Source organism: Ammospiza nelsoni, chromosome 2, assembly GCF_027579445.1.
Source record: "Ammospiza nelsoni isolate bAmmNel1 chromosome 2, bAmmNel1.pri, whole genome shotgun sequence".
Lineage (NCBI taxonomy): Eukaryota > Metazoa > Chordata > Aves > Passeriformes > Passerellidae > Ammospiza > Ammospiza nelsoni.
This window is the reverse complement of record NC_080634.1, coordinates 114,418,081-114,443,632: the sequence shown is the minus strand read 5'-3', so window position 1 is coordinate 114,443,632 and position 25,552 is coordinate 114,418,081. Positions and strand designations below refer to the sequence as shown.

General features: G+C 40.8%; 1 protein-coding gene across 1 annotated transcript in view; it reads left to right on the top strand.

Annotated features, from left to right (window-relative positions):
• The first annotated feature begins 269 nt into the window (after positions 1 to 269).
• PDXK (pyridoxal kinase) overlaps positions 270 to 25,552 on the top strand; it is a 42,286-nt gene continuing 17,003 nt past the window's right edge. The window contains exons 1-2 of the mRNA XM_059493338.1: positions 270 to 405; positions 19,203 to 19,257. Of these exons, the coding sequence (XP_059349321.1) occupies positions 319 to 405; positions 19,203 to 19,257 (142 nt within the window). The 5' untranslated portion in view covers positions 270 to 318. The remainder of the gene's footprint in view (positions 406 to 19,202; positions 19,258 to 25,552) is intronic.

Below are 25,552 nucleotides of genomic sequence, written 5' to 3'. Positions count from 1 at the left end.
CCGCCGTGTCCGAGCCCGGGGCGGATCGGGCCGGGCCCGGCGCTCGGTGCCGTTGGCTCGGCCGGGCGGGGCGGCCGCGGGGAGCGTGACCGCGTGACGCCGGTGGGTGTGCAGGGAGCCGTGTCCCCTCCACAGCCCCGGGCAGCGGGCGCGCCGGCAGGCGGCCATTGGGAGCCGGCCGGCGCCCGCCTCCGTGCGGCAGGGGGTGTGTGACAGGCGGGCAGGGCGAGCGCGTCACGCCGTCCGCGCTCCGCCCCCCGCTCCTGCTCCTGGCGCCGCCAGCTCGGCCCGGCGCGGGCAGGCGCGCGCGGCGCAGCCATGGAGCCGGAGTGCCGGGTGCTTTCCATCCAGAGCCACGTCGTCCGCGGCTACGTGGGCAACAAGGCGGCCACCTTCCCCCTGCAGGTGAGCGGGCGCGGACCTGCTCCTCCTCCTCTCCCTCCGCCGCTGTTCCCTGCGGGCGGGCGGCGTGACGGCAGCGCTGCCCGGCGAGCTCCGGGTGCCCAAGCGGCTCCTGCCAAGCCGGGGTAAGGGAAGGGCACGGCGGGGAGATGCCCGCACGGGCGCCCTCCCCGCCCGCTCCGCTGCCGGCGGCAGTGCCCGTCCCGGGGCTCCGCGCACCCCGCGGCCGCTGCGGCTGCGCCTCCCGCCGGCTCCGCGCCGCTCCCGTTAACGCAGCTCCTCCGGGGGCTGTGGCACGGCGGGCTGTGCCCGGGGAGGCGAGCCGGGGGTGCTGCCCATGGGTTTGCTCGCTGCCTGCGGGCTGAGGGCGGCTGCGCTGCCGCCAGCAGGGGCAGCCAGCCGGGGCTGCTGCTCTTAAGGCAGGGTGATCGCCGTGTCCCGTGTCGGGGACCCGGGGCAGCGGTGTCCTTGTGCTGGCACCCAGCTAAACCCCGCCGGCCCTCAGGGGCAGAGACTGGAAGATCCCCCAGCCCGGATGGTCTGGGGAGGGTGTAGTGGGGTGTAGGGGCCACTTAATGCATGTGGCAGGCAGGGCCAGAGGAGCTGCCTGACATGGCCCGGGGCTGGAGGTGTAATTGGATCTTGGCCTTCGTACCTGTCATGTGCTGCCTTCGGAGTTGTTTGCTTGGATCTCGCCGGTGCTGGGAAAACATCGGGCGGACCTTTGCACATCGCACTGTTGGCTCCTGTGGAGGGTCTGTGTCCTAAAGGGCGGATTTGGGCCTGCCCATCGGGAGATCTTTGTGCCTTTAAACAGGAATGTCGGTGTGGAGCTCTCTAAGAGCCTCATTACCAGTGCACACTGTGTGTGACATCGGTTATCTTGGCGTGTGCTTACAAATGGTGTAGCTCATTTGACTAGACAGGAGAGATGATGTACTCTGATAAATGATGCAAGTGAGATCAGGTCTGCAACAAGCCACTGGCACACCCCCAAAGCACCATCCAGTTATAATGTAACCAAGTCTCTTAAAAATTAATGTGTGGTGAAGGGTGATGTACGTGTGTAATCCGAATATTGTGGAAAAATACGAGTATGTAGAGCTCCAGGCCAAAAATGTGATCATGAGCTGCAGGTCACCTGTCCTTCCTTTCCTAGCAAAATGATCTCGAAATTGTGCTTCTCCCTTCAATTTCTGTGTAGCAGAAGAGAATGCAGCAGTACTTATTCCAGAAACCTCCAGTCTCTTAAGCTGTTCTCTCTCTCCATTCTAATTCTCTGTCAAAGGTTTTCTTTACTTTTCTGTAGCTTAACCTTTCTGTGGCAAGTGAGCTGTGTAACTTGGCAAATGGGTTCCTGGAGAGTGTTTTTAGTTCCTTGGCTATGATGGCATAAAATACTGCTGGAGTTAAAAAACCCCTGTTGTTGGTGTAGCTGGGTTTTGTTCAGGAGGCTGTTGCACTCGCACTCTGTAGTATTTCTCAGTGAATAGTGTAACAAGAAGTTTCTGGAGTGGGAGGAAAAGAAATTTACTTGGGGAGCAGCCAAACTCCTGCCACTGCTGGCTGCACTTGCAAATCCTATGTAGGCAGCCCTTAGTGAAGTTGTGCTCGTTGGAAAGTTACCTAAAGCCTGGTTTTGCTAGAACATCAGATGGGGCAAGGTGCCCCAAAGTGTCACTTTGCTTTTCTTTATGAAGAGAATCACAAACCTGAGTCTTTCTCTTATATTGTTTTTATATAGCCATGAAAATAACCTGTATCTGTTCTTGAGGATGGGTGCAAGTCTGGCATGCTTTTATTTCCTATTCTCTTTTTTTTTACTTTAGTTTTTTGAACCAGTTAAGTGAGGCTCCCTTTGGAGCTCATCTGTATTGAGTTAGCAAGGCAGGGTGTATGTAGATATGTGTGCCTGTGTGCTTGTGAGGTTGAAATCCTGACACAACAGTTCAGGAATCCACATTTGGACAGCAGCATCCAAATAGAAAACCTGGCATGGTTTCACCTGCTCTTTGCAGACTTATCCAAAAAACATCACTCATGTTTGCATGACCTGATCTTTGGTGGAAATCTGTGACATTACTATCAATAGCAATCTGCACAGAAGAGAATTTTTAAGGTCTTTTTTCAATCAGTTGGTTGTATTGTGTCAGGCTGCCACTAGAGTAAAAGCTTAAGTATTTAAAATGTAGGTAGGACTTGCTCTGTGGAGTGTGTTGTAAATGCTTTCTATAAGGCAAACACAGCAAAACAGAGTTAGACCATATATTAGAGCAGTTATAATAATGGGAATAATAGAGCTAAGTGAGAAATATTAGAACTTTTTACATCATTTCAGGTTAAAATAAATTTAAGTAATTAGACAGTCTAGATTAACTAATAGGTCATAGAGGAAATGTGCACCTGGATTTGCCAGAGAGTGAACTGCCCTCAGCTTTGAATTCTGCCTTGTCAAGAGTTTAAATAGTTTCTACTTGCATGATCTTACTATCTCTTTCAAATGTTCTGAAAGTAGTTCTGAATTATTGTTAGAATAGTCTTAAGTTGTTCCATAGCTGTGTATTCTGAGCTTTCAGTATCAGGAAGTGATACTAAAAGCTCAGAATTGGTTCAAGATGGTTCAGGACTGTCCAGCATTTAAGACAGTAAGAGCAGTAGAGTGTACATTAACTTGGGGAGTTGCCACTGGGAGTCAGATAAGTTATTTCAAAACACAAAAAAAGTTTCTAAATGTTTCCAATGTTTACCAAGATTTGTCATAGTTTTTCTTATTATCACCATGGCATTCAGCTTCACTTTTATCGTATGTGGTTTTGTTTTCCTTAGAGACAACCTCTTAGCTGTTAATTTTGAATATAATTTTATCTTGCCCTTCCTGCCCCACCTTTTAGGTAGGCAGAATGTGGCAATAAGTAAGGGGAGCAGAACTACAAGTAGAGAGTTACAGTCCTCCTCAAACCACAGAGGATCCAGAAGGACAAGGTGATTTCTCATCCTGACCAACAGGAAAACTTTGGTTGGCAGAGGAATTTAGGATTCATATACTGCACCCATCATTAAACCAGCTTTTGGGAATCAGTGTGTCAGTCTGTGTGCTCAGTTCTTGGGGCCTCCATGAGCTTCCAAGAAAGAATTTTGAAAGTATAAGGAAGGGGCATGAGAAAATCCCAGCCAGTTTTACCTGGGCACTGGACATTTGGTTGCCACTGGAATAGTTCATACCCCTGTCTGCAAACCAGAAAATGTTGATGTCTGCTTATGTCTCAGTAGTAGTGATGGTTTGAGGTGGTTTTGTTTGTTTGTTTTGTCTGCCTAACACTCATAGAATTTGAGAAAATCATGCCTCTGTTTTGAGTATTTAATTCCTGGCTTCCTTTTCTATCTGCTTACCTTGAAGAGAGAGCTAAAAGTTGAAACAAGCCCCATTAATTGTTTGTATCTGGAGAATGAAATTGTCTGTCCTAAACTGTAGGAACATAAACAGTTTCTACAATACAGGATTAAATAGCCTTTTGAAATCTATTCAATTATTTTGTTTTCCTTTTAACTTTTTTCCTCCTGCTAAATGGAGATAGTTGTCCAGGTATTAAAAAGGACTGATGGTTCTCTGACCAGTTCTCAGTAATTCTCCTCTGTAAGTAAGTCTACATTTTTAGCTCCTTCTTAATTGTAGAAAAGATGGGAAAACAACTTTGGTCAGCACAGGTGGTAATTTCTTTGATATTTATGGATAGTCTTGAACTATCTTGTCCAGTATGTGCTGAGACCAAAACCAGTATCAGTAATCTTTGCTGACTATCTACATGGCAAAAAAATTAAAGACTTTTTTTCTTTATTTTGTTAAAAAGTATAGTCAAATGACTTAAGGATTGTGTAGAAAGATAAGTGCCTCTCTTATTTAAGATGACTTTCTTTTTCAAGCCCTGCTATTGTGTTAATAGTATGAGTCAGAAGAAGGATGAATCAATCAAGTGTCTTTACAGAGTAACAATAAGAAATGTTCTTGCTGGGTAGCCCTTATCTTTGTTACAGATCAAAGGCTGAAAAACCCAAACCTTAAACAAAAAATAAATACAAAGATGAAAGAATGAATCTGGTCTTTGTAATACCCAAAGATTGTCCTAAATTGCATATCTAAAACAACAATTATTGCTCTAGAACCATACTTCAGATGAAGCTTGTGGAAGCATGCTTCTTTTCTGCCTTTGTTCTTTTAATAAAGGTAGATAAGAGGTGAATGAATTAAAAATAAAACAACCCAAGACATAAAAAAATTGTCAACCTCTCTGGGACGGCTTGTTCAAAGCTGTGTAAAGAGCATTTGCTTCTTATGTGGATGCCAGCACAAGTAGCTGCAAAATCCAGGTGAATACCTTGCACAAGGCGAGGCCCTGAAAAAGACTTGTAATCCAAAAAGTCCAGAGGAAGTGGCTCCCCCAACCTGGCAGTGTGGATTTCTGGGGAAAGGCTTTGCCAGACCTTTCCAGAAGTGCTTTTCCAGATGAAAGATGAACCCAGCTCAGATGCACTTGAGAGAACTTTGAACCTGTCAGAAGATTGTAGGAGATGGACTTTCCACCTGCATGGTAAACTGGGAGGGAAGGTGAGTGGGACAGGACTGGGAAGGGATAAAGTGTCACATTCGTATTTTCTGAAAAATCCCTTCACCCAGGGTTTTTCTCCTGGGAAGCTGAGAAGCCTCAGAGAAAAAGCAAAACAATAATTATCTGATTTGCTTCTCCTGTGTTTTGCTGCTTTGGAATGTGGTTGGACATTTTTTACCCACAGGTGATTGTTTCATTGGGTTTCTGTGAATTATTTTGACTTATTGGCCAATCAGTGCCAAGCTGTGTCGGAGCTCTGGAAAGAGTCATGAGTTTTCATTATTATCTTTTCAGCCTTCTGTAAGTATCCTTTTTGTATTGTTTAGTATAGTTTAGTATAGTATTCTTTAATATAGTATAATAAAATAATAAATTAGCCTTCTGGGAACATGGAGTCAGATTCATCATTCCTTCCTGCCACGGGGCACCCTGCAAATACAATAGATAAGAAAGTAGATTATTACTCAAAAGATAACAACAAAAGCCAACAAGAAGGGGTGTCTGTGTCACTTTCAGCTCCTAACATTGCTTTGAGATAGACAAAACTGAGGCTGCTGGGGTCTCACTTTTACCTAGCAATAGGAGTTTATGTTTGTGCACAGCTCTAAACAAAGAGACCTCAATTTTCTCTTTGAACTCCTAATGGAATCTTTTCAGCTAGTAATGCAAAATAATCAGCTTGAAAAATCAGAGTAATTTCAACCTGCCCAAAAGAAGTGCAGCTGTGGCTGCAGATGTGCTGTGGACTCTGAAGGGCTGGGCAGAGCCTCTGATGAGCAGAGAGTGGGACTGGCTGAACCATCCTCATCCAGGGTCAGCTCTGTGTGGCTTCTGACTCTTCCTGCAAGCCACTGAGTGGTGGCAGCTTGTTAAATACGCCTTTGTCATGAAAATACAGCCATGAAAATACAGACATGCTGAGGGATGTCCACACAGGCTGATTGTATAACCCACCTGTAAAGCTGCAAACAGCATTTTAAGATATGCTTCAAGTTAATATGCAGTGTGTGTATGGGGGCAGTTGACCAGTTACATTTTAAATTTTTCAAAAAGATGGTGGTAAATATCTATAGTGATTGATGATTCTGATAATTTGCTGACTTTTTTCATAGTAAATTGTGGAAGTTTGAGCCATGCAGATGCATATGCTGGTGTTTGACACAATAGTTACACTGGAGTGTGTGTTGTGATGTGTAGTTAACAAACAGTTTCTGACAGAAATGTTATCTTTTCATCTGTCTCAACACAGCAAAGGGAAAAGATGAAGGAGGATCCCATTTGGTGCCTACAAGTACATACAAATATTTGACTTGAGATGAAGCAAAAATTCTTTACCCTGATTCACCCACTGTCTTTGGGAAAAAAATTGAGCTGTCAAGAAATTGCAAATCTTATTAAAAGACTGGAAAACCTTGCCTAGAGGTGGATTTGCACTGTTTGTGCGGGGAGTATAATGTACTCAGAGACTCAGTAGCAAGTGTTTACTTGCTGAAGGCATTTTTATTTTAGGAACGGCCTTATTTTCTGTCTTTAAATCTTAGAGGTTTGGTTTTTTAAATTTTTTGAGTATTTGATGTCTTATTTCTGCTCCAAATTAAATCGCCAGATGAGAGAATATTTTTTTGTGCATAAACAAACAGGGACAGATAACAGAGGGAGAGTGATCAGGTTTCTGGGGAAAGAAAAAAAGTTTCAAGTTAAAGTTAATTTCATGTTAAAATGTATGGAAATGTATTAAAAACAAAAGTATAGCTTGAAATAATAAGATGAATAATAATATATATATGCAAAAGGTACACTTGATAAAAACAGGATATATATACAAAAGGTACACTTGATAAAAACAGGAGACATACAAAGTTACTGACAGCTCTCTAAAATACTCTTTTAAGTAAATAGTTGTCTTTTACTGTTCACTTTTTCTATTTATATCCAAAAAATGATGGTCACTTTTCCTTGAAAAGCAAATTTAGTCATTTTAGATAAGGGATACAGCATTATCCATGGCTGACTGAGCACATACCAGGCAGGTATTTTTAGCTTTTTTAGGCTGAATGGATGCAATGGAAGTTCCACTTCAGTTGCTCGTGTTGGATGGAAAACAGGCTGGAGCTGGTGAGGCAAGCTTAATGTGAGGAGCTGGACATTAGTCTTGGGACATAAAATGTCCATTCTTCTGAAATTACTGTATGCACTAGAGTGTTCAGCTGCACAGTAATATGTACAGAGGGGAAAAAACATATATATATGATAAGCCTAATGTTTGAAAGATGCCAGGAAGGTCTGTGCTGATGGATAATATGAGCCCCAGAAGAAGCCAGACTGGTTCATCATCTTGTGGCTTGGCAGCAGTGGGGTGACTTATCATAGCTAAAAAAATATTGCTGTGCTGAACTACCTGAAATTTTTCAAGTCTTTGTTCAGGACTCATATTTGTTCATGTTAATTCATCCGTGACACCTCCCAGCTCCATTCGCTTAGCATCTGGAGCAATTATCCATAGAGCAGGAGAGAGAACTGAGGTACCCAAACCTCTTCTGTGCTTCATTTAAAAACAAAACAAACTTCTCTTCACCCTCTGTCGTCCTTTGTAAATTCTAAGCATATGGAGTACTTTGGGCTGAGTAGAAATCCTTGCATGGTGATTTAATTTTGCTGTCTTGGGAATGCAAATCACCTCTTCCCAGCTGCATGTGTGGGATTGAGGAGGTGCTGGAGCACACACTGGAAAATGGAAAGTCTCTCCCCTGTGGCAAAACAAACTGGAGGGTTGTTTTCTGATCTGTGGGTGCAGTCGCTCCCAAAACCAGCAGTAAATGCTTTTTCTGACCTGCAGAACTCTCCCAGTCTGGCCACAGCTCTTCCCCTTCTCTCTGCTGTGGGGTCCACTCACTCTTTAGCTCTTAGAAGAGGATCTGTGTGGAAATCTCCAGCAGGGATGGCACAGCTATCAATGACATTAATAAACAGAAGGGAGGAGTCCATGGCAGTCTGCAAGAACAGTGTTCATTGGAAACATCCAAAGTTGGTCTGTCCCACAATATCAGAATACAGCAACATTTTTTCTCTTACTTCATTTAGCAGATTGCTAGCCAATAAAGCCAAGAGTGTTATCTTTCATACATCTCTTATTTTTAACACTAAGTAGCTTAGGTGGTTCTTTTTCCTAAATTTTACCACGTTTCTTCATACATGGCAGTTTTGTCTCCATCTTCTCTGAGGGGAAAGAAAAAGAAAATTAGTTACAGCAGAAAAATGTCAAAATTTAATACTATTTTGCAGAATTGTACACTGGAGGTTATGGTCATGTATTTAGTAAAGTCTCGCCTAAATCTAGAAAAAAAATATTTTACCAATCTGTGTACCTTACAAACCTGTGTATTTTATTACTTATTTTGGATGGTGAGTACTACTGCTCAAGGTTACAATGAAGGAAAACTCTTTTTCCATTCATCTTCACTGTGGTTACTCTCATTTTTCTGGCAGGATACAGCCCCTGGGTGTATCTCACTTGGGTGAGTATCACACTACCTGTGAGAAACCATCAACACAACTCTGAGCATTTAACAGAAAGGAAAACATAAGTTTTTTTTTAAAACCCAGCTGTTTTGTACTTACTGTAGTTAATGGAGGTAACATTGTGCCTCTGCCTATTCATACAACAACCAAACAAACCCATGGCAAGCAGTGTTTAAATTTGAGAAGTTTTATATTGTCACCTGCCCTCTGGGGTACTGAAATCTGCTGGTTTCAGTAGAGGAGCCAGACTGAGAAATGCTGCCAGCTGCTCCTTCCACCTGCACTATTTTGTGTCAACTTCAGTGCTCCAAGGAAAGTCATTTTGTCAGGCCATGTGGTAAACTGCTCTGAGAAGGCACCCAGGTTATAAATGACTTGGCCAAAGTGGAAAAGGAGAAAGTGAGGTTTTATTTTGTGAGCCAGTTCCTAAACACAGCCCCACAGAAAAGCTCTTTTGGCACAGCTGAGGTGCCAGGGCAGGAACAAGCCCCGGGCCCTGCACCTGCTGTCTGCTGAAGGAAACATTTTCTAGAATGCTCTTCTCTAAGACTTCTGCTTGTTTTGAAGGAAGTGGTGCGACACCCACCCTCTACCAGCTTCATTCTTCCTGTTTATGGCCTTAATCTGATCTTCACATAATGTGGCACCTCCTTCAGCGAGCTGTTTCCTGTTCTGTTTCTTCAAGTATCTCTTACCATGCAATTTAATGTCTAAACCTTTGGTAGGAGAGTGGGATCCATTCATAGTCTACCTAAGGAGTCCACATAAGGAATGTGCTGGATAAAACAAATCTCCCTTGTAGGACCTGGCTAGCCAAAATACGAAAAACAGGACTAAAAATAAAGTGAAAAATCAGAGGAAAAGAATGTGCTGTGGGATCCTCCTCCACCATTTCATTCACAGAACTAAAAGAGATAATTCCCATGCCTGTTGAACCTATTGCTGCTGTCTGTGTCTGCCTCTCCTTATCAGTGTTTGCAAACCTCCTCGTGTAGCACTGCAGGATTCCAGCTGGCAGGAGTTTGCAGTGACAGTATGGTGTTTTTGTCAAATTACATCCAAGTGTAGTAGGAAGCAGCATGAAGATGATGAATCTGAAATCTGCAGTGAACCTACTTCTCCATCTGAAATCAGCATCTGAAGTCATTGCTTGACAGTAAAGAATGGGTTTCTTGGGTGGAAGGCAGGCAGAGACCCCCCCAGCACCACCTTGTTCTGCTATTTTTATGTTTGTCCTTTAGTAGGAAGAATGAAGGGGAAAACAGCAGCAGAAACAAGTTGGTTTTTTGTCTTTCATTGGCTTTAACCTTTATAAATAGATGTCTTGCAGGTCCATCACTTAATACCACTCCAGATGGCAGCAATGGCCTCCTGCCCATGGAAAGGTCAACAGAGCAGCTCTACCACAAATCTTTTGACCCTGCAGTCATCTCAATCCCAAACTAGAGCTGTTGTGATGCAGGGATAGTGCTGAGGAGGGTGTGTGTCTTGCAGGCACAAGAGGCTGTTTGTCTGAGTAGCCTATGGAAATGGTCATGATGTAGAACAAGGAATTTCTTAGTGCTGAATAAAATGGCTGAGGGGAATTTTGATAAAGGGATTTATTTTATGTCATCTGAGTATCTTGCATTGAACAGTTAGTAATGCATGCTAATCAATCTGTCCAGGTGCAAAGAAAAATTAATGACATTGTGGTATTTGCTCTGAAGTGTTCCTGTGGCTCCAAGACTTCTTTGGAAAAGCATCTTCAAGGCATTACTGGATAATCTTGAATTTGGCCTAATTGTCATTCAGATTGCACTTGCATTACAAGCCTTTTCAGAAAAATCAAGAAATTATTTGAGAACAGATTCACTGCAGTCTCAGGCTGTTCTAGTCTTTTCTGTTCAGTTGGTCATGATATTACAGCTAGATCAGCCCATCAGCAAATTCTCAGTGAGTTCCAATTTTGCCAGAGTACTGTGACAAAAATTGTAGTCTGCTCTGGCAGAAGAGAGGATTTGTTTTCTGCTCCAGTCTTTACAATGTCCTCAGTGCTGAAGTCAGCTTATAAATCCTGAAAATGGGTATGCAGTTGATCAAAGGTAAAAAAGGGGTGTCACTGCAGAAACAAGCCCTGTTCCAGTGCCCAACCACTCTCTGGGAGAAGAACCTTTTCCTATATCCAACCTAAACCACAATTTCAGGCCATTCCCTTGGGTTCTGTCACTGTCCCCACAGAGCAGAGATCAGTGCCTGCCCCTCACTGAGGTTTCCCTTCAGTCTCCCCCAGGCTGAACAACCTCATTCCCTTCAGATGCCCCTCACAAGGCTTCCCCTCCAGACCCTTCACCATCCTCATAGCCCTCCTTTGGATGCTCTCTAATAGCTTAATATCCTTCTTCCATTATGGTGCGTTTTTCTCAAGGTCATCTGGTGTATATTTTTACTGTCTGTTTTGTAATTGTCTATTTCTAACCTCAGAATTTGGTCTGTTCATAAATCAACAATAATATGTCCAGCATCCCTGTCCCCAGTTTATTTGCTCTAGTATTTTATACACTATATCCCAAATATCCTAATGATTTTTCTTTGCAGTGCCTTGTCAAATACTGCACAAAAATATCACCATATTATAAGTACAGAATTCTCTTCAGATACTTGGCGTGCCTTATTAAAAGCTCAGAGAAAAAAGAGATTGGGTTAGTCAATAGCAGTTTCAGTTCAGTTTATCAGCCCACGCCAGCAATTATTCCTGTTCACTAATTGTCAGGACATGCCTTTTCTTTTTCCCAAGTTCCTATTTCTCAAACTGAATTAGTGTTTTTACTTTTCTGCAGCCAGTACAATGTATTTTTTTTGGTTCAGCAGCAAATGGAAGGAGATGCAATTAAGGGAAAGAGCTGGCACATAGCGAGAGGCACAAGCTGCAACTGGGAAATTTTTCTTTTTCTCCCACTCCAAATCAGTTTGATTACAGAAATTCAGCCTTTAAAAACACATTTCTATGCCATCTCCAGAGGAATACCGTGCACCAATGATGTTCACTGGAGCTGCAGTGATGGCTGTGTGAGATGAGGTTCCAAACTGTAGGATATTAATGCAAACAGCTTGTGATACAATGGATACATAGAGCAATCCATGGCCTGACACAGAGGCTTTCCTATTGCAAAGTATTGCCATTATTTGGCAAAAAACACCCCAAACCTCAATTACCTTGTTTGACAGGGCAATTTTAACAGTGGTAATAAAGTTCATTCTGTTAATGTCTTCCAATTAATATTGGGTTTAATATATATAAAGAAGTTGGAAGAAATAGAATGGATTTGGTTTATGTGATACAGTATTTTTTTTTTTTTACACAAATTACTGGCTAATTCAGTTTGTGAACTGTACACATTCTCTGCTAAAAATCAGCAATTTGGAGCCATACCACAATATTTCTTGAAAATTCCTAATAAATTGTGTCTAGTTAAGTCTTGGTAACCCCCATGGTTTATGTACATCTTTGTGCTATAAAAATTTGTCCTTTGACTGATGCCACAGTTGGGATAAACCTCACAGGCTGTTAATAAAATAATTGGGGTGGGGGCAAATATTTGTGTTTTGTCTTTTTGTATATATTTGAGATGTGGGATTTGCCCTTAAATAATCCCTTGTTTTTTTAAATGCTGCTGTGTGCTTTAAATGATGAAAAATCAAACTACTTCCCAGTGCTTGGAAGGTTTGGCTTTGAAGCTGAGGACATTTTTTTTTCTTTCTGTAGAGCTCCATGGCTTGTCATATGCAGCCATTAATTTTTGAAAATTAGAGGCAACTTCACAGTGTGGTGATTAGAGGGCTGGATCATCTCTCTTACAAGGACAGGCTGAGGGAGCTGGGTGGTTTTGGTTCATTTGATAATGTGTGTTATCTTTTTTATACTTTTTTTAGTATTTTTCCTACTGTGGTCTAACTCATCAGTCTGTTACCGTTTGTTGGCACAAAGGGTGGGACATGCCTGGCTTGGATGTTTCATCATTTGAATATTAATTAGAAGAAGAATCCATAAAAGTTTTACTTGCAAAGTAAAAAGTTTGCAAAGTTTTGCAAAGTTTACTTTGCAAAAATTTTGCAAAGTTTGGTTTTTTTTCCCCATAAAAGTTTTACTTGCAAAAAAAGTATCCTGCTGCAAAGCAGAGGAGTTGAGATGCAAAGAATTTAAGTGTTATAATTTAAGGAATTTTAGTGTTATAATTTAAGGAATTTTAGTGTTATAATTTAAGGAATTTAGGTATTATAATACAAGGCTGCATATATTTTGGGGGCAACTGGGTGCATGAAAGTCAAATCCTCCTTTCAGCAGTGGAGTCTCAAAAGTTTTCTTCTCCTGATTAGCAGAACTTTGTTCCTTCTTACCTTTTAACCATTTTTCTGTGCCCTTTTCCTGTCAAACTGTGTTTCCCTTAGAGATAAACTCATCTTTTAGAGTTGTGAGATTTTAACCTGTGGCACATTTGTAGCTCAGGTAATAAAAAACCCAAGATGCCTTGGGTTACAATAGAAGAATTTGCATGAATGACTGGCTGAGCTTGATTTACAACTTCAGCTACTGACACTTTCCTAGATTTGTGGTTTTCAGACTGTTTTGTTTGGGGACTCGTATGAGAAAATTGGTTTGGGTGTGTTCTGGTATGGTAGAGCTAATGTTTTCTAAAATTAAGAACTTTGAAGGACCTGAAGATTTTGGGTGAAGGTCTTGCCTTCATTCCATGAAAGGTAGATAGCAGCCTGTGACCATGTATCAGGAACATAAAAGCTATGGAAGAAACATGTGTGCAGGTCTACACAGGGTGGTTTTTAACAAACTTCGGCTTTTTTCTTTTCTTACACTGTTTTGTTTTTTTTTTTTTCCCTCTGCCTTTTCCTCATTCCAGATGTTTCCTCTAACTTGAGCTGCATTACTGCTTCATGGTTTTAATTTCAAACCTGAAAATGAAACACCACTGGACGCACAAAGCAAGCGCCCTAAGAGGGCAATATATACCAGTCATGTTGCAGAGCAGAGAGGTGGTTTTAATTGAATTTCATTCTTGCAGAACTAGGTCATTGTTCTCTAAGGTTGTTTAAATTAAGTACAAACTAAAGCATTCTAGTTAAATTGGTCCACTGGTCATTTAACAGCAAAGGATGTATTATTTTTACTGTCAAAGCTGGCATAGTTAATAGTGTAAACTTAGAGTACCCCTGGGCTTTATCCTTAGAGCCAGAGCTTTATTTTGGGGAGCTGGTGGGGGAATTTTGTGTGATTTTACACATGGAGCTCTACAATGGATAAAACTGAGGTTTTTGTAGGTAATTGTGTCACTGAGGAGAAGTGGTCCCTGGAAGGGACCTCAGGGGTCTCTGGCTCAAAGCTTGGGCAGGCCTAAGTTCAGCCCAGGCTGCTCAGGGGTTTATCCCCCTTGGGTCTTGGAAACCTCCAATGACAGCAACTCCCAGAGCATCTCAGCCCCCTCTAAGCTCCCTTTCTCTGAATATGTACATATAATCCATTGGAAATTGGGAATTTTTTTGTTGTTGTTGTTTTTTCTAATGTTTAGTACCCTGAAAACCACTAAAACTTATTTCAGTTCAAATGTTCCTGTAATTCAAGTGACAGTTTTTCTCACACACTTAGGAGATACAAGATATTTCTCTCTTAAAAAAAAATAATACTTTTTTTCCTCCCCAAACTGCATATAAACAATGAAAAAAATGAGAATTTCCTGATTATTAAAAAGTGTGACATTGGAAATATGCCTTTTTCCCCTGCAGGAGCATAGTAAAGCTGCAAAACAAATTTAAACAGAAGCAGTTCAGTAACAGCTTTTCACATTTCTCAGAGTAAATAAAATTATTAAATGAGAAGTTATATTAATATTTACTCTGAGGCAGAGCTAATCTTTGAAGTTAACAGTTTTCTGACTCAAGTGGTGTTAATAATCAGATCCCAAATAGGATTAGGAGGTAGAAGTGAGTACCTTTATTTGTCTCTAGGCCATTGGTACATAATGTAGATTACACAGATATAAACATAAAGGTTGGCAATCATTAAAACTGAATTTCAGATGTTGCATTTGCTTCAAAATCTTCCTGCTCATTTCTCTGTTGCTACACTCACAATTTTCCATACTGTGAAATGGTTTTCTTCCTCTTTTTCAGCCTCCCTTCTGCATAACATCTGAGGCTCTCCTCTGGACTGTATGTTTGTAATACTTGATTTCTAACAGTCTTAGGCAATGGTTTGTCATGGTGATGAAGTAACACATTTTAGTGTTTATGTGGTTGGAATGTTTTCTGGAAGGAATGGGAAGAGAAACTGTAAATTTTAAACAAAGCTAAGATTAGGGCAGTGGCAAAGTCCAGAGGGTTGCATGATTAGAGTGAACCAAAGCTGAGATCCAGCTGTTTATGGAATTTACCCAATTCAAGACATTTTCTGTCTGTCTGGGCCTTTAGGTTGCTCCACTACTGAAACAACTGGTATCTCTTCGAAAATTTTAAACCTGAAGGAAACCCATTTCTTGGCTTTTTATTTTGAGCATAATGGCTGGATATAAGTTCAGACTACTTCTGTGCTTTTAGGAAAACTAGGCTGTCTATCCTCTTTTCCAAAAGAGCCAACACCTTTAGAGGTTGTCCATGTATTTTGAAGTCTCTTCCTTTCTTGTGTGTTGATTTTCCCCTTGAATATTTGCTATTTTTATTTGGGTAGTTCTCTAGACCACAGCTCTGCCCTGGTCCCAGTTTCTCTTTGCAAGGCAGAGAAAGCACCTGGGGGAAGAACTGGATGAGGTTTTTCTCCTTCCCTTCAGTTACCTGTGATGAAGAACTCAGCTGAATTTGATGTCATGCATAATGTGCTTTGTGCTGATTGTTTCTTCTCATGGGTTCTGCTCTGCTGTGTGTACTTAGATTTAGTCTTGCAAATATTTTTCTGAAATGGGTCACTCAGATCTGCCAGCCAGACCTTCCAAGCACAGAACTCCTCCAGTTTTAATGTTTTGTGATTTAATTTTAGAAGTATAACAGTTCTGCCTCTTTTGTTTGAAGATACTTGAAAAATACATTGAATTTGCCCATTTTCCTTTAAGATTTCAATTGCAAATATCGCTGTATGATGTGATCCAAGCAAATACGGTTTGGGTCTTAGGAAGCACAACATTTGACAAATGCTTAAACTGCAGGCTGAGAGATTTAGGATGGACTCATCCATCTTTTTTCCTTGGAAAAACACTTACCATCCTTACTCACACTGGCTCTGGGTTTGGATTTGCCCAAGGTTTCCTGTTCTGTGAACAAATGATACTTACACAGGGTGACAGCAGAGCATGGAAATTCAGAATTGTCCTCTCCTGGAGAGCTTTGGGAGAGCAGATCATGCAGGTCAGGGGATGTGTGTGATCAAATAGGACTTGTTCTGCCACAGGCAAACTCCAAGTGGGGTGAGTCCTTCAGTTTATTTACACACAGGTACCAGGAACACGTGTGTATACACAAGCAAGAAATTTTATATATTGAGTTTAGTTCTGTTTTGAATTTTTACTTTCTGGTGGTTATCTGAAGAAAAGGTTGCTTCTTACTGGTTTATTACAGTATGAAAATTATTATATCCTACTAAGTATATATTTTCAGGTCATAGTTGCTACTTCTGTGTGCAAATATGATAGATTGACTCTTTTAAGTATGATTTGTCTCATTCAATTAATTTGCTCTGATCTCAGTTTTCAAGGGTCTGTACATACAAAAATAATGTATTTCTAATTAGTTAACTTTCACTTAATATTTATTTAACCTCTGGTTTGAGCAGAAATTTTTAATAATTGAAAAAACTCTAAAAACCAGTGCTTTTAGTTAGGTTTGCACAAGGAATTAAAAGTGTGAGTATGTATTAAAAAGGATTAACAAGATATTTTTGGAACAAAATTCCCTTTGTAAGCAAGGAAAGTGTTCATCATTCAGAGCATCAGAAACTGTCTCTGATGTCCTTCAGGTGTGAAGGATGACAGTCACTAACACTGGTTTTTAATTATTCGTTGGAAACAACAAATAAAAGCAATTAAATAACAATTAAAAGGGAGAAAACAGCACTTCCTTGTCCACTAAAAACTATCAAGTTGTTAAAATGAATTATGCAAACCAAAATAAAGATACAGTTTTTTCTCTATTCCTAGAAGAGGTGATTGCTGTGAAAAGCTGCTTTTATCACCTCAGTCCTGTTTTCAGGTTGTCCTCTCTGTGACTAAATTCTGCAGGACTTTTAAATGCAGTTTGCCTTGAAAACAAACAACCTGGCTTAAAATGGCTTCAGCATTCTTTTTGATTATTCTACTACTAATGCTAAGCCTAGGCCTTAGCAAGCACCTTTATAAAAGGAAATGATTTGGAGTAACTGTGAGTTATTTTAAGAGTTGAATCAGGATTCAGAATTAGATGTGTTAGATTTCAATCATACATGTCTATTAAAAACAAAACTTTGGAGGAAACTGGAAACTGTGACAGAGTGGACTAATACCAGTAAGTGACTTTCATTGGAGACTTTGAAAGGTTTTTTTAGCCTGTTTTGGACTGATGAGAAAAGGGAGAATATCAAGGTCCCTTGCAGAATTTGAGCTGTCTGTGGCTTTTTATCCTCTCTCCAAAGCATTTTATTTAATGTTTTACCAAGTGTACAGCCAAGCTAACCTGGCACCTGGCTATCTCCAAGAGACGTGGCCTCCTTGTACTTTTCCATCTTTTGGTTGAAGCAGATTAACTGGCCAAAACAAACCAAAAGTCCCTAATCCTGTGGAAAACCTGGCTGGGAAATCAGATGATAACTGGTGCTGGGGAGGACACAAAAGAAGGGCTGCTCATTTTGGTGGCCATCATCTGGGACATCTGAGTGTTGTCGAACTGCCCTGCCTGCAGCAGCTGTGCCTGCTCTCCATCCCTAAAGCACTGAGTGAAAACCTGATTAGTCAGTAAATCACTGCAAGGGTGTTCTGTAGTCTTAGGGTTTAAGTAGTTGGAGAGATGTGATCTGAATACTGCAGAGAAAATGAATTAATTCACAGTTATTGCCAAGATACTTTAGGAAGTAACATCCTAGGTCTGTTCATTACAGGGAGGGGAGTTGATTATGGGGTGATAATCTGGCTAGAGGCCATGTTTCCTTTTATTTGTTTGAAGAGCATGTCCAGACATCAAGGTTAAGGTCATAACAGTGTTGTCATGTTCCTGGGACTTTAAAATAAAATCCACCAAGGTTAAATAAGAACCTGGGGGAGCATAGATGCTCAGCTTAATTTGAACCTGGTCACATTGAGGTAATCCACCATTCTGTGTACCACTAATCCAAAATTACTTTGCTTTCTGGTGAGGAAGGAACAGAAACCTTTATTAACTATTGAATTAAGAGATTTTTTTCTAAGAAGACCTGTGTGGATGTGAGCTGTGAGACAACAGAAGAGTAGAAAGGAACAACTTGTCACAGCACGTAGCTTCATCTTGTAGCCAGGTATTGGAATGAAGGTTTATCCCAGGGAAGGTACAGGCACAGGGAAAACCTGATGTCTGGCACCAGGCACCCAAAAGGGTTTTAATCTGTGAGAAGGAGTTGCCTTCACGACAGAAAAGGGAGAGGAGTGAGTCTGCCTGGAAAACGTGACTGGAAAAGCTTTGTTTGCTCACTCCCCCCTGGCAGCAAATTGCCTGAAAGAGGATCATGCACAGTGGTGCATCATTGCTGTTATCTCCAGTGTGACTCACTGAGCCATACATAGCAGCACTTCTTTTGAGGAGATTTCTTACTCAGAGCAAGCTGGATGAGGAAACAAAGACTCGGCTGTCAGACTGTTAATGTCACTTTTGCATTAGAATTCCTTGCGTGACACATAAAAATGGCTAAAAATGGCTTGACTAGCAGTGCCTGTCTGTGTTAAACAGGTATTGTCAGGTTAAAAATCCTCATTAGTTTTCTACTGATTGGATGCTCTTATTTACATGTTATTTATATATTTTTGGGTGACAAGAATATTTGTTGATTGCACTAGGAAATTATTGGTTATTTCAGTATTTGGATTGCTGGTAATGCAATGTAGCAGGTGGCTTTCAGAGCATGCTTTAGGCTTTTTTAAATTCTGTGTTTGTTTCTCCCATGTGTTGCCTAATCATACCACAAATTAATTCTCTGTGACTTCTTTCTATTCTCTTTTAGCTTTAAAGGAACTGGTTGTGACATCCAAGTATGGCTTGTAGTATTGATCCCTTTTAAGATCCCTCTCTCCTCCTTTTAGAAAAATTGGTTTTCTGGAATGCCAACAGCATCATCCCTCCATATTGTGCATTAATTTAGTACCTTGTACTTCTTTTCTTGCCAAGAAATATCAGCCAAGGCTTTCTTCAAGGTTTCAGTGCTTGCTGCTGGAGCAGCCTCTCTGGCCTTATCCCCAGATGAACTCCAGCCTGAGCATCCTGAGCTGTGTTTTTCTGGTGCTGCTGCCAGTGGCATTTTTGATCCCTGTTTGTTGCTGTAGTAGAGCAGTGTGCTCTTTGTTTATGTTGCATGTTTGTTGACTCAGCTCCCAAGATTTTTAAGTATGCATGGGACAGCAAGGAGTTCTCTTTTTTTGTGATGTGGGTAATGTATTAACAAAGTTGTGTTGGTAAAAGAAATATTCCTGTGTTCTGTTACAGGTTTTGGGATTTGAAGTTGACACGGTGAACTCTGTCCAGTTTTCAAACCACACAGGTAAAATTTTACAGATTTACTCCAGTGTCCCTAAACTCACTCAGCATGGGGCTCCCCTCATCCCATGGCAGTGGAGAGGACATTGGTTTTATGTAAAGATATAAACTCTTTGGGAGCCACAAACCAGTTAAAGAGGATATTGGTTTTGTGTTTTCACTCATATTTTCATGATAGAGGATGGAAATGTAATTTTCATGTTTTCATTCAAGTCTCTCAGAAGCCTGAATATGGGAGTAGGATGGATATGGTAATGTCCATTTCTGCCCTTCAGAGTGTGAATTTCTTTTGTTAGGCAGTGATCTAATTAAGTCAGATAGTGAAATAATACAAATACAGGCATCTACACAGCCAGGCATGTGAACAAAGGAGTCTTCAAAATGGTTTTCTATGAATTATGGCTCTATGAAAGTCACAGTCACATTATCAAATCAAACATCAGAAAAACACAGAGGTAGATGCAATGTTTCCTCACTGTGTGCCCATTCAGGTACTATCAAGTATCCCAAAATCTCATTTTGGTGGGAAGAAAGGCCTTAATACCTTTTGGTGTATTTTTAATTAAGCTCTAAGCCTGAATGCAATGCACTCACCTAATATGTTCAGACTTCCTAATACTCACAGTTGTAGAGGACTTGATTTTTTAAAAGAAACCTGAAATGTATGTTTATTTTAGCAATACCTTTCACCCATAAAGGAGCTCCAAGTGACTTGCTATTTTTGGATTGCTGGAGACTCATGTTTTGGTGGTGGCAAGTTTGAGAGGAGAGCTACTCTAGATAGAGAAAATCTATAGGTGTCTTCAGAAAATAATCTGGGAGCAAATTCTGGCTTTAACATCTTGGAAAAGAGCAGAAGTTTTTTCTGACAAAGAAAAAAGAGGGCAAAAGTTGAGGTACTTTTTTAGTATCTCTACAGGTGCAGCTCTGTTAATAAACTACTGATTTTGAAACAGAGATCAGACTGTCCATGCAGCTTTCAAAAGGTTCTAAGATGACTATCATGGAGGGAATTTAGTGTCACCTTGGGTAGAAAAAATTAATGTTTCAAAGCTGGCTTTAAAGCTACCTCTGCTTGTTGAGGAAGGGTAATAACAAAAAAAACCAAAAAAGGTAATAATTAAACAAGGGAATGGGGCCTTTCCTGGCTTAGACAAAAATCTGCTTATTTTGCTTGTACCCTTTGGCACAGTACAAAGGTTCCCTTGTGTTTTTCAAATATACTTAGGTGTGACTTCTGTTTATTTAAAAAAATTATTTAGTTTTGGAGTTTGGGATTTTCTGTTGTTTAATTTCAATAGCTGGATAAAACTGTTGTAATCTTAAACAAAATTAAGCAATTTTTTCATGTCAGATTATTCAGTGCTTGAAATGCATGAGTACATGTTGTTTGTTGGCTTTCTGTTTCAAGATTAAATCAGCTTTATAGGGCACTGCAAGAGCTTAATAGAAGTTTTATAGACCATAAAGTGAATGTGTCTCAAGATGGGAAAATTACATTATCAGTAGGGTGACCAGGTTCTTAAAACAAAAAAGAAGATTTTAAATTTGTTTTTAATGATATCACAGCCAAGGAGAGGTTTCCAGTGTTTCATTCAAGGTTTGGCAGACAGTGGAAGGAACATTAAATTTGTGGTTCCTCCTCCCACATGAAGACTGAAATGAGCATCCAAAACCCAAAAATTATCTCAAATATCACAAGTCTTTAAAATACTGGAACTACTCCTGATGTTTAGGAGTCATTGTTTTGTTTTGGTTTTGTTTTGTGGGGTTTTTTTGTTTTCTTTTTGTTTGGTTGTTGGGGTTTTTTTTTGGAGGGGTGGTTCTGGTTTTTTGTTTGTTTGTTTTTTACTGAATCTGTTAAAAAGTCCCAAAGTTTGCCACACAACCTCATGGTTTTGGGAAGCAGAGCTTGTGTCTGGCACTGTCCTGCAATACACAGGCATTGTGTGCTGGATGAATGGGTGAAGGTAACTTGGTTTTCCTATAAAAACGAAATTGTACAAGAACCATTTCTGTCATCATCATCAAAGCTGGAGGACAAATTCCTCCTTCAAAATCTAGCTATAAGCTTTAGTTTCTGGAAGAATGCCAGAGGAGCACAGGTGGAAGCATGTGTGGGGTTTGGACATAGTATCCTTTCTTTCCTTCTTCCCCTGCTTTAAAATTTGGAATTAGCAGCAAATAAAATGCAGAGAGAATTTATGACTAACAGCCTTTGGTGAATCATTATTGCTCTTTTTTTGCCCTGTCTACAAATTAGTAAGATACCACAGGCCTCTTTCTGCTGACTCCTGCTCAGAAATTGCAGCTTTCTTTAGTCTCTGATAATCCTGAAATTTGGAAAATGGGCTTTGAATCAGTGGCCCTGAGAGAAGAGTTTGTCATGTTGCTTCGTGAGGAACTTCAGTGATTAGGGTGACTCACACTTGAGTGGCATCATGCTGCACATTCAAATAAAAGAAGCTGTCATGCAGCCTATTAAGATTGTTCTCTTTATGCTATATTAATAAACCCTTTGCAGAAGCATCACCTCATATGATGTGCAAAAATAAAAACCTGGATTTATTTTTAATTGTATAATTGATATTTTTTGGGGTGTCTTTTTAATTCTTCAGTGATTTCCAGTTCTGTTTCTCATTGGTAGGTAAATTTTAAGCAATAATGTGCTTACTCTGCCATCCAAATCCTACCTTTGAAACATCTCTGGGACTAACAGCCTGGGGGGTTTTTTGTTACTTTTCCTTTTATTCTTGAGCACGTTTGACTTCCATTTAGTGGGTGTGCAGTAGGTGGCTGGGTTGGCTGGTAGGTCTAAGACATGAGAAATTACAATTATATCTTGATGTGATTGTGCACAGTCTGCCCACCCAGGTGATTCATTCACCCCTGTGTGTGCAGGGCAGAGAGAAAAGATCTCCACTTGTGCCTGACACTGATAACATTTTACTCCCACTCTGTGACCAGCTATAAAAAATCCACTGGGGAATTTGGTACCTAATTTCTGCTTTTGTTGAAGGCCTCCTGGTGGCTGCAGATGAGTCATGTGCTCAGAGCAGGTTGTCTGCTGGAGTGTGCAATGTGAATTTTGTGACACAGCTGGGCCCAGATTCCCTGTCCATCTTAAACACTACAACTTTCTTCCTTTTTCCCATGTGAAATTCTTTGTTACTGGAGTCACTTGGAATAGTTTTGCAGGGAGCACCACAGGAAGAACTCAAACCTCAGAACAGAATGTTCTGGGTTGAAAAACAAAGGAATCTTACATGCTTTGCTATACTAAAATGGTAGCTTGTTTTTCTCTTGCTGTGTTGGTCAGTTGTTTTTTTTTTTTTCCCTTCTGATATGCCTGGTAATTTAATTTTCTTTCTTCCTTGTTTTTGAAAGTAATTAAGATGATTATAAACACACTCCAAAGGGAAAAAAAACCAGAGGAAGGCAAGTATGTAAATTCATCTTGGGGGAAGTTTTAGCTGCCTCTCTTGGTTGTGGTTTTTGCTACTTTATTTATTTTTCATACCAATGTCCAATGAACCAGGACATTTCCTTGGAAACTGATGAATATGTTCATCATTTTAGTGACATGAGGTGTTGTATCTTACTTGTTTGTCATTGCCTTATCTGCTAAAAGCAAATAGATAGGATGTAATTGCAATAAAAGATAATAACCCAGGCAGAAGGGGTGTAAGGTTATTGAGGTGTTTATGTTCATCTGTGTGTTTAAAATTATTACAGACGTGGGAGACGAATGCAGTCTGAGCCAAGTGGGGTTTTGAAGAGCTGTGTCATGATTTGCAGTGTTCTCTCTGCTCTCTCAGACCAGCAATGAGGGGAATTGTTGGGTGGTTTTGTACCCAAAGCAAGGAAGACTCAGCTTTCTTCCTTTCTGCCTTTCCCCTTTCAAGACAGTCCCTCTTCCTGGAACCCCATCCTCCAGTTCATGAAAACCTTTTTGAACATGAGTAACTGGCTTTTTCTTCAGTCTTTCTGCTTTTTGGTGTTACATTCTGCCAGGAAAGTAGGATAAATGCAGGGTCATGAGATTTGCCCCTTCTGTTTGTCACATTACATGAAATTACCCTGGGGAAAGGACGTAGGGGTGTTCTCATCTTGCTGCCAGTTTTGATTTAGTTTGGTGAACATAATTCAGTTCCTAGTGACATCACAGTTCTCTGCAGCTCCAGTGAAGTCATTCCCTTTTATTTTTAATGTCTCAATAGCTGGGGCTTCCCTGAGAGCTTCCCTAGGGTTTTGTTTTTAACTCTGGCTGTGGTGTAGTTAGACTTCAGGTCGTATTACACATTGCCAGATAATTAAAAAGATCCTCAAGTTACCTGTGGAAGTCATTGCTGCAGAGCTCAGACAATGTCCCTGCCCCATGTGGGTAACACCAGCTCCAGAGATGAGCTGGGCTGCTGCCTGAATTTGAGTTTTTGTATTTATTTCTCTCCCTCAGTGGAGGATCAGTGTAACATGAGCCTTGTGCACTGACCATTTAAGACAGCTTGACATGGGAAGGTGAACTTTTGGTTGAGTAGGGAATTTACAGGGTCTTTGTAGAAATGGCTCCTGAAAGTATCCAGGTTGCCTGGGCCATCTGTCATAGTTATTCTTATGGCCATGTGTAAGATAAATATCAGCATTTTTGGCCTTGATTCTGGGTGAAAAGTGCCCCCAGTTTCCTTGGTGGCCCAAATGGAAGAATTCTGTTGTTGTAAATGTGGGCAGCCTGATGAGGGGAGAGAATAATGCATCTGACTCCATGTTCTCAGAAAGCTAATTTATTACTTTATTATACTATATTATATTAATACTATACTATACTAAAGAATACAGAAAAAATACTGAATGCTAAAAAGATAATAATGAAAACTCTTTTGAGAGTCCTGACACAGCTTGGCCAAAGAGTCAAAACAACTCACACCAAAATCCAATCAGGCAATCACCTGTGGGTAAATAATCTCCAAACACATTCCACCTGAGCACAACACAGGAGAAGCAAATGAGATAAGGATTGTTTTCCTTTTTTACTGAAGCCTCTTGCTGCCTTTCAGCTTCCCAGGAGAAAAAACCCTGGGCATGTTCAGAGAATGTGAATGCCACACTCTGTTGTGTCCCTTTACTGGATTTTCAGTGCTACAGAGGCTGGGGGAGAGGAGAGGACAGATTATTTTTGTGTGATGCTGCAGATGTGACACAACAAATACCTGCATTTGTGTTAAATAAACCAAACACTGGATTTACATGCGCTCAGGTGTTCTTCAGAACAGAAATGCCTTACTTTGTCCCTTTCTTCACAGGGACTTTGTGAGTAGCATTTTCCTGGGTGGCTGATGTGAGTCAGGCCCCCAGCCAGCTGGCAGCAAGTTGTGTTTTAGAGGCTTGGCCTTTGTGAGCTGAGGAGAGCAAAATGATCCATCTGCTCACCATACCGTGGGTCTGTTTGCACTCACAAGAAGGAAATCTGGAAAATGTGCTTATCCCAGCCTCTAGACACCTTTTGGCAGTCACTCTAATAAGTCACTTTGGAGTGATAATCAAAGCCAACAGTTTTCATCACAGAATTTTTTAACTGCAAGAGCAGAAGTGAAAACAAACAAAATACCATTGTCTTTACACAGGGGAGGTATGGGAGAGGATACCTCACTTAACCTTTCACTTTTCCTAATTCCAGTTAATAAAAAGGTAAGCCTTTTGACAAAATATGAATTTATGGAGATTGAAAGAGTTAAAATGTGGATGTCTCATCCAATATCCTGGAGGTAGCCCCATTCTTACATACAGAGGAGTGATTGGTGCACGTAGATGGGCAGGCTTTGCTGACAAGGTGCAAGGTGCATTTACATTTTTCAACAAATGTTTAGATTCTGTTAAGGGAGATACTTTTTATTTTCCTTTGAATTGGCTGCCATGCACCTTGGTCCACTGTTTGCTGAAATCAGCTGAGTTTATCCCAAGTAACTTCCACCTTCCATCTGCTTCTCTCAGCTGAGCATATTTGCTTGCAATTCTTAGAGATCATTCAAGGATATATGGAGTATATGGATATTATTTATCTGTTTGCAGTGCCTTTCTGCTACTCATTTCCTCCTCCAGGATCCTCAGCACTGAATGTGTGCTATTTTTGGAAGAAAGTCTGTCAGGTGGCCCTGTACATTTAAAGACCACCCGTGGCAGTGTTCTGCTGTGGTCACTCTGTGGCACGCAGGTCCCAGTGGATGCTTTATCTGATGGGTGCAGGCCTCTGTCCAGACAGATCTATAAGCCTATTAAGATTGTCATCTAACTGTCAATATTTC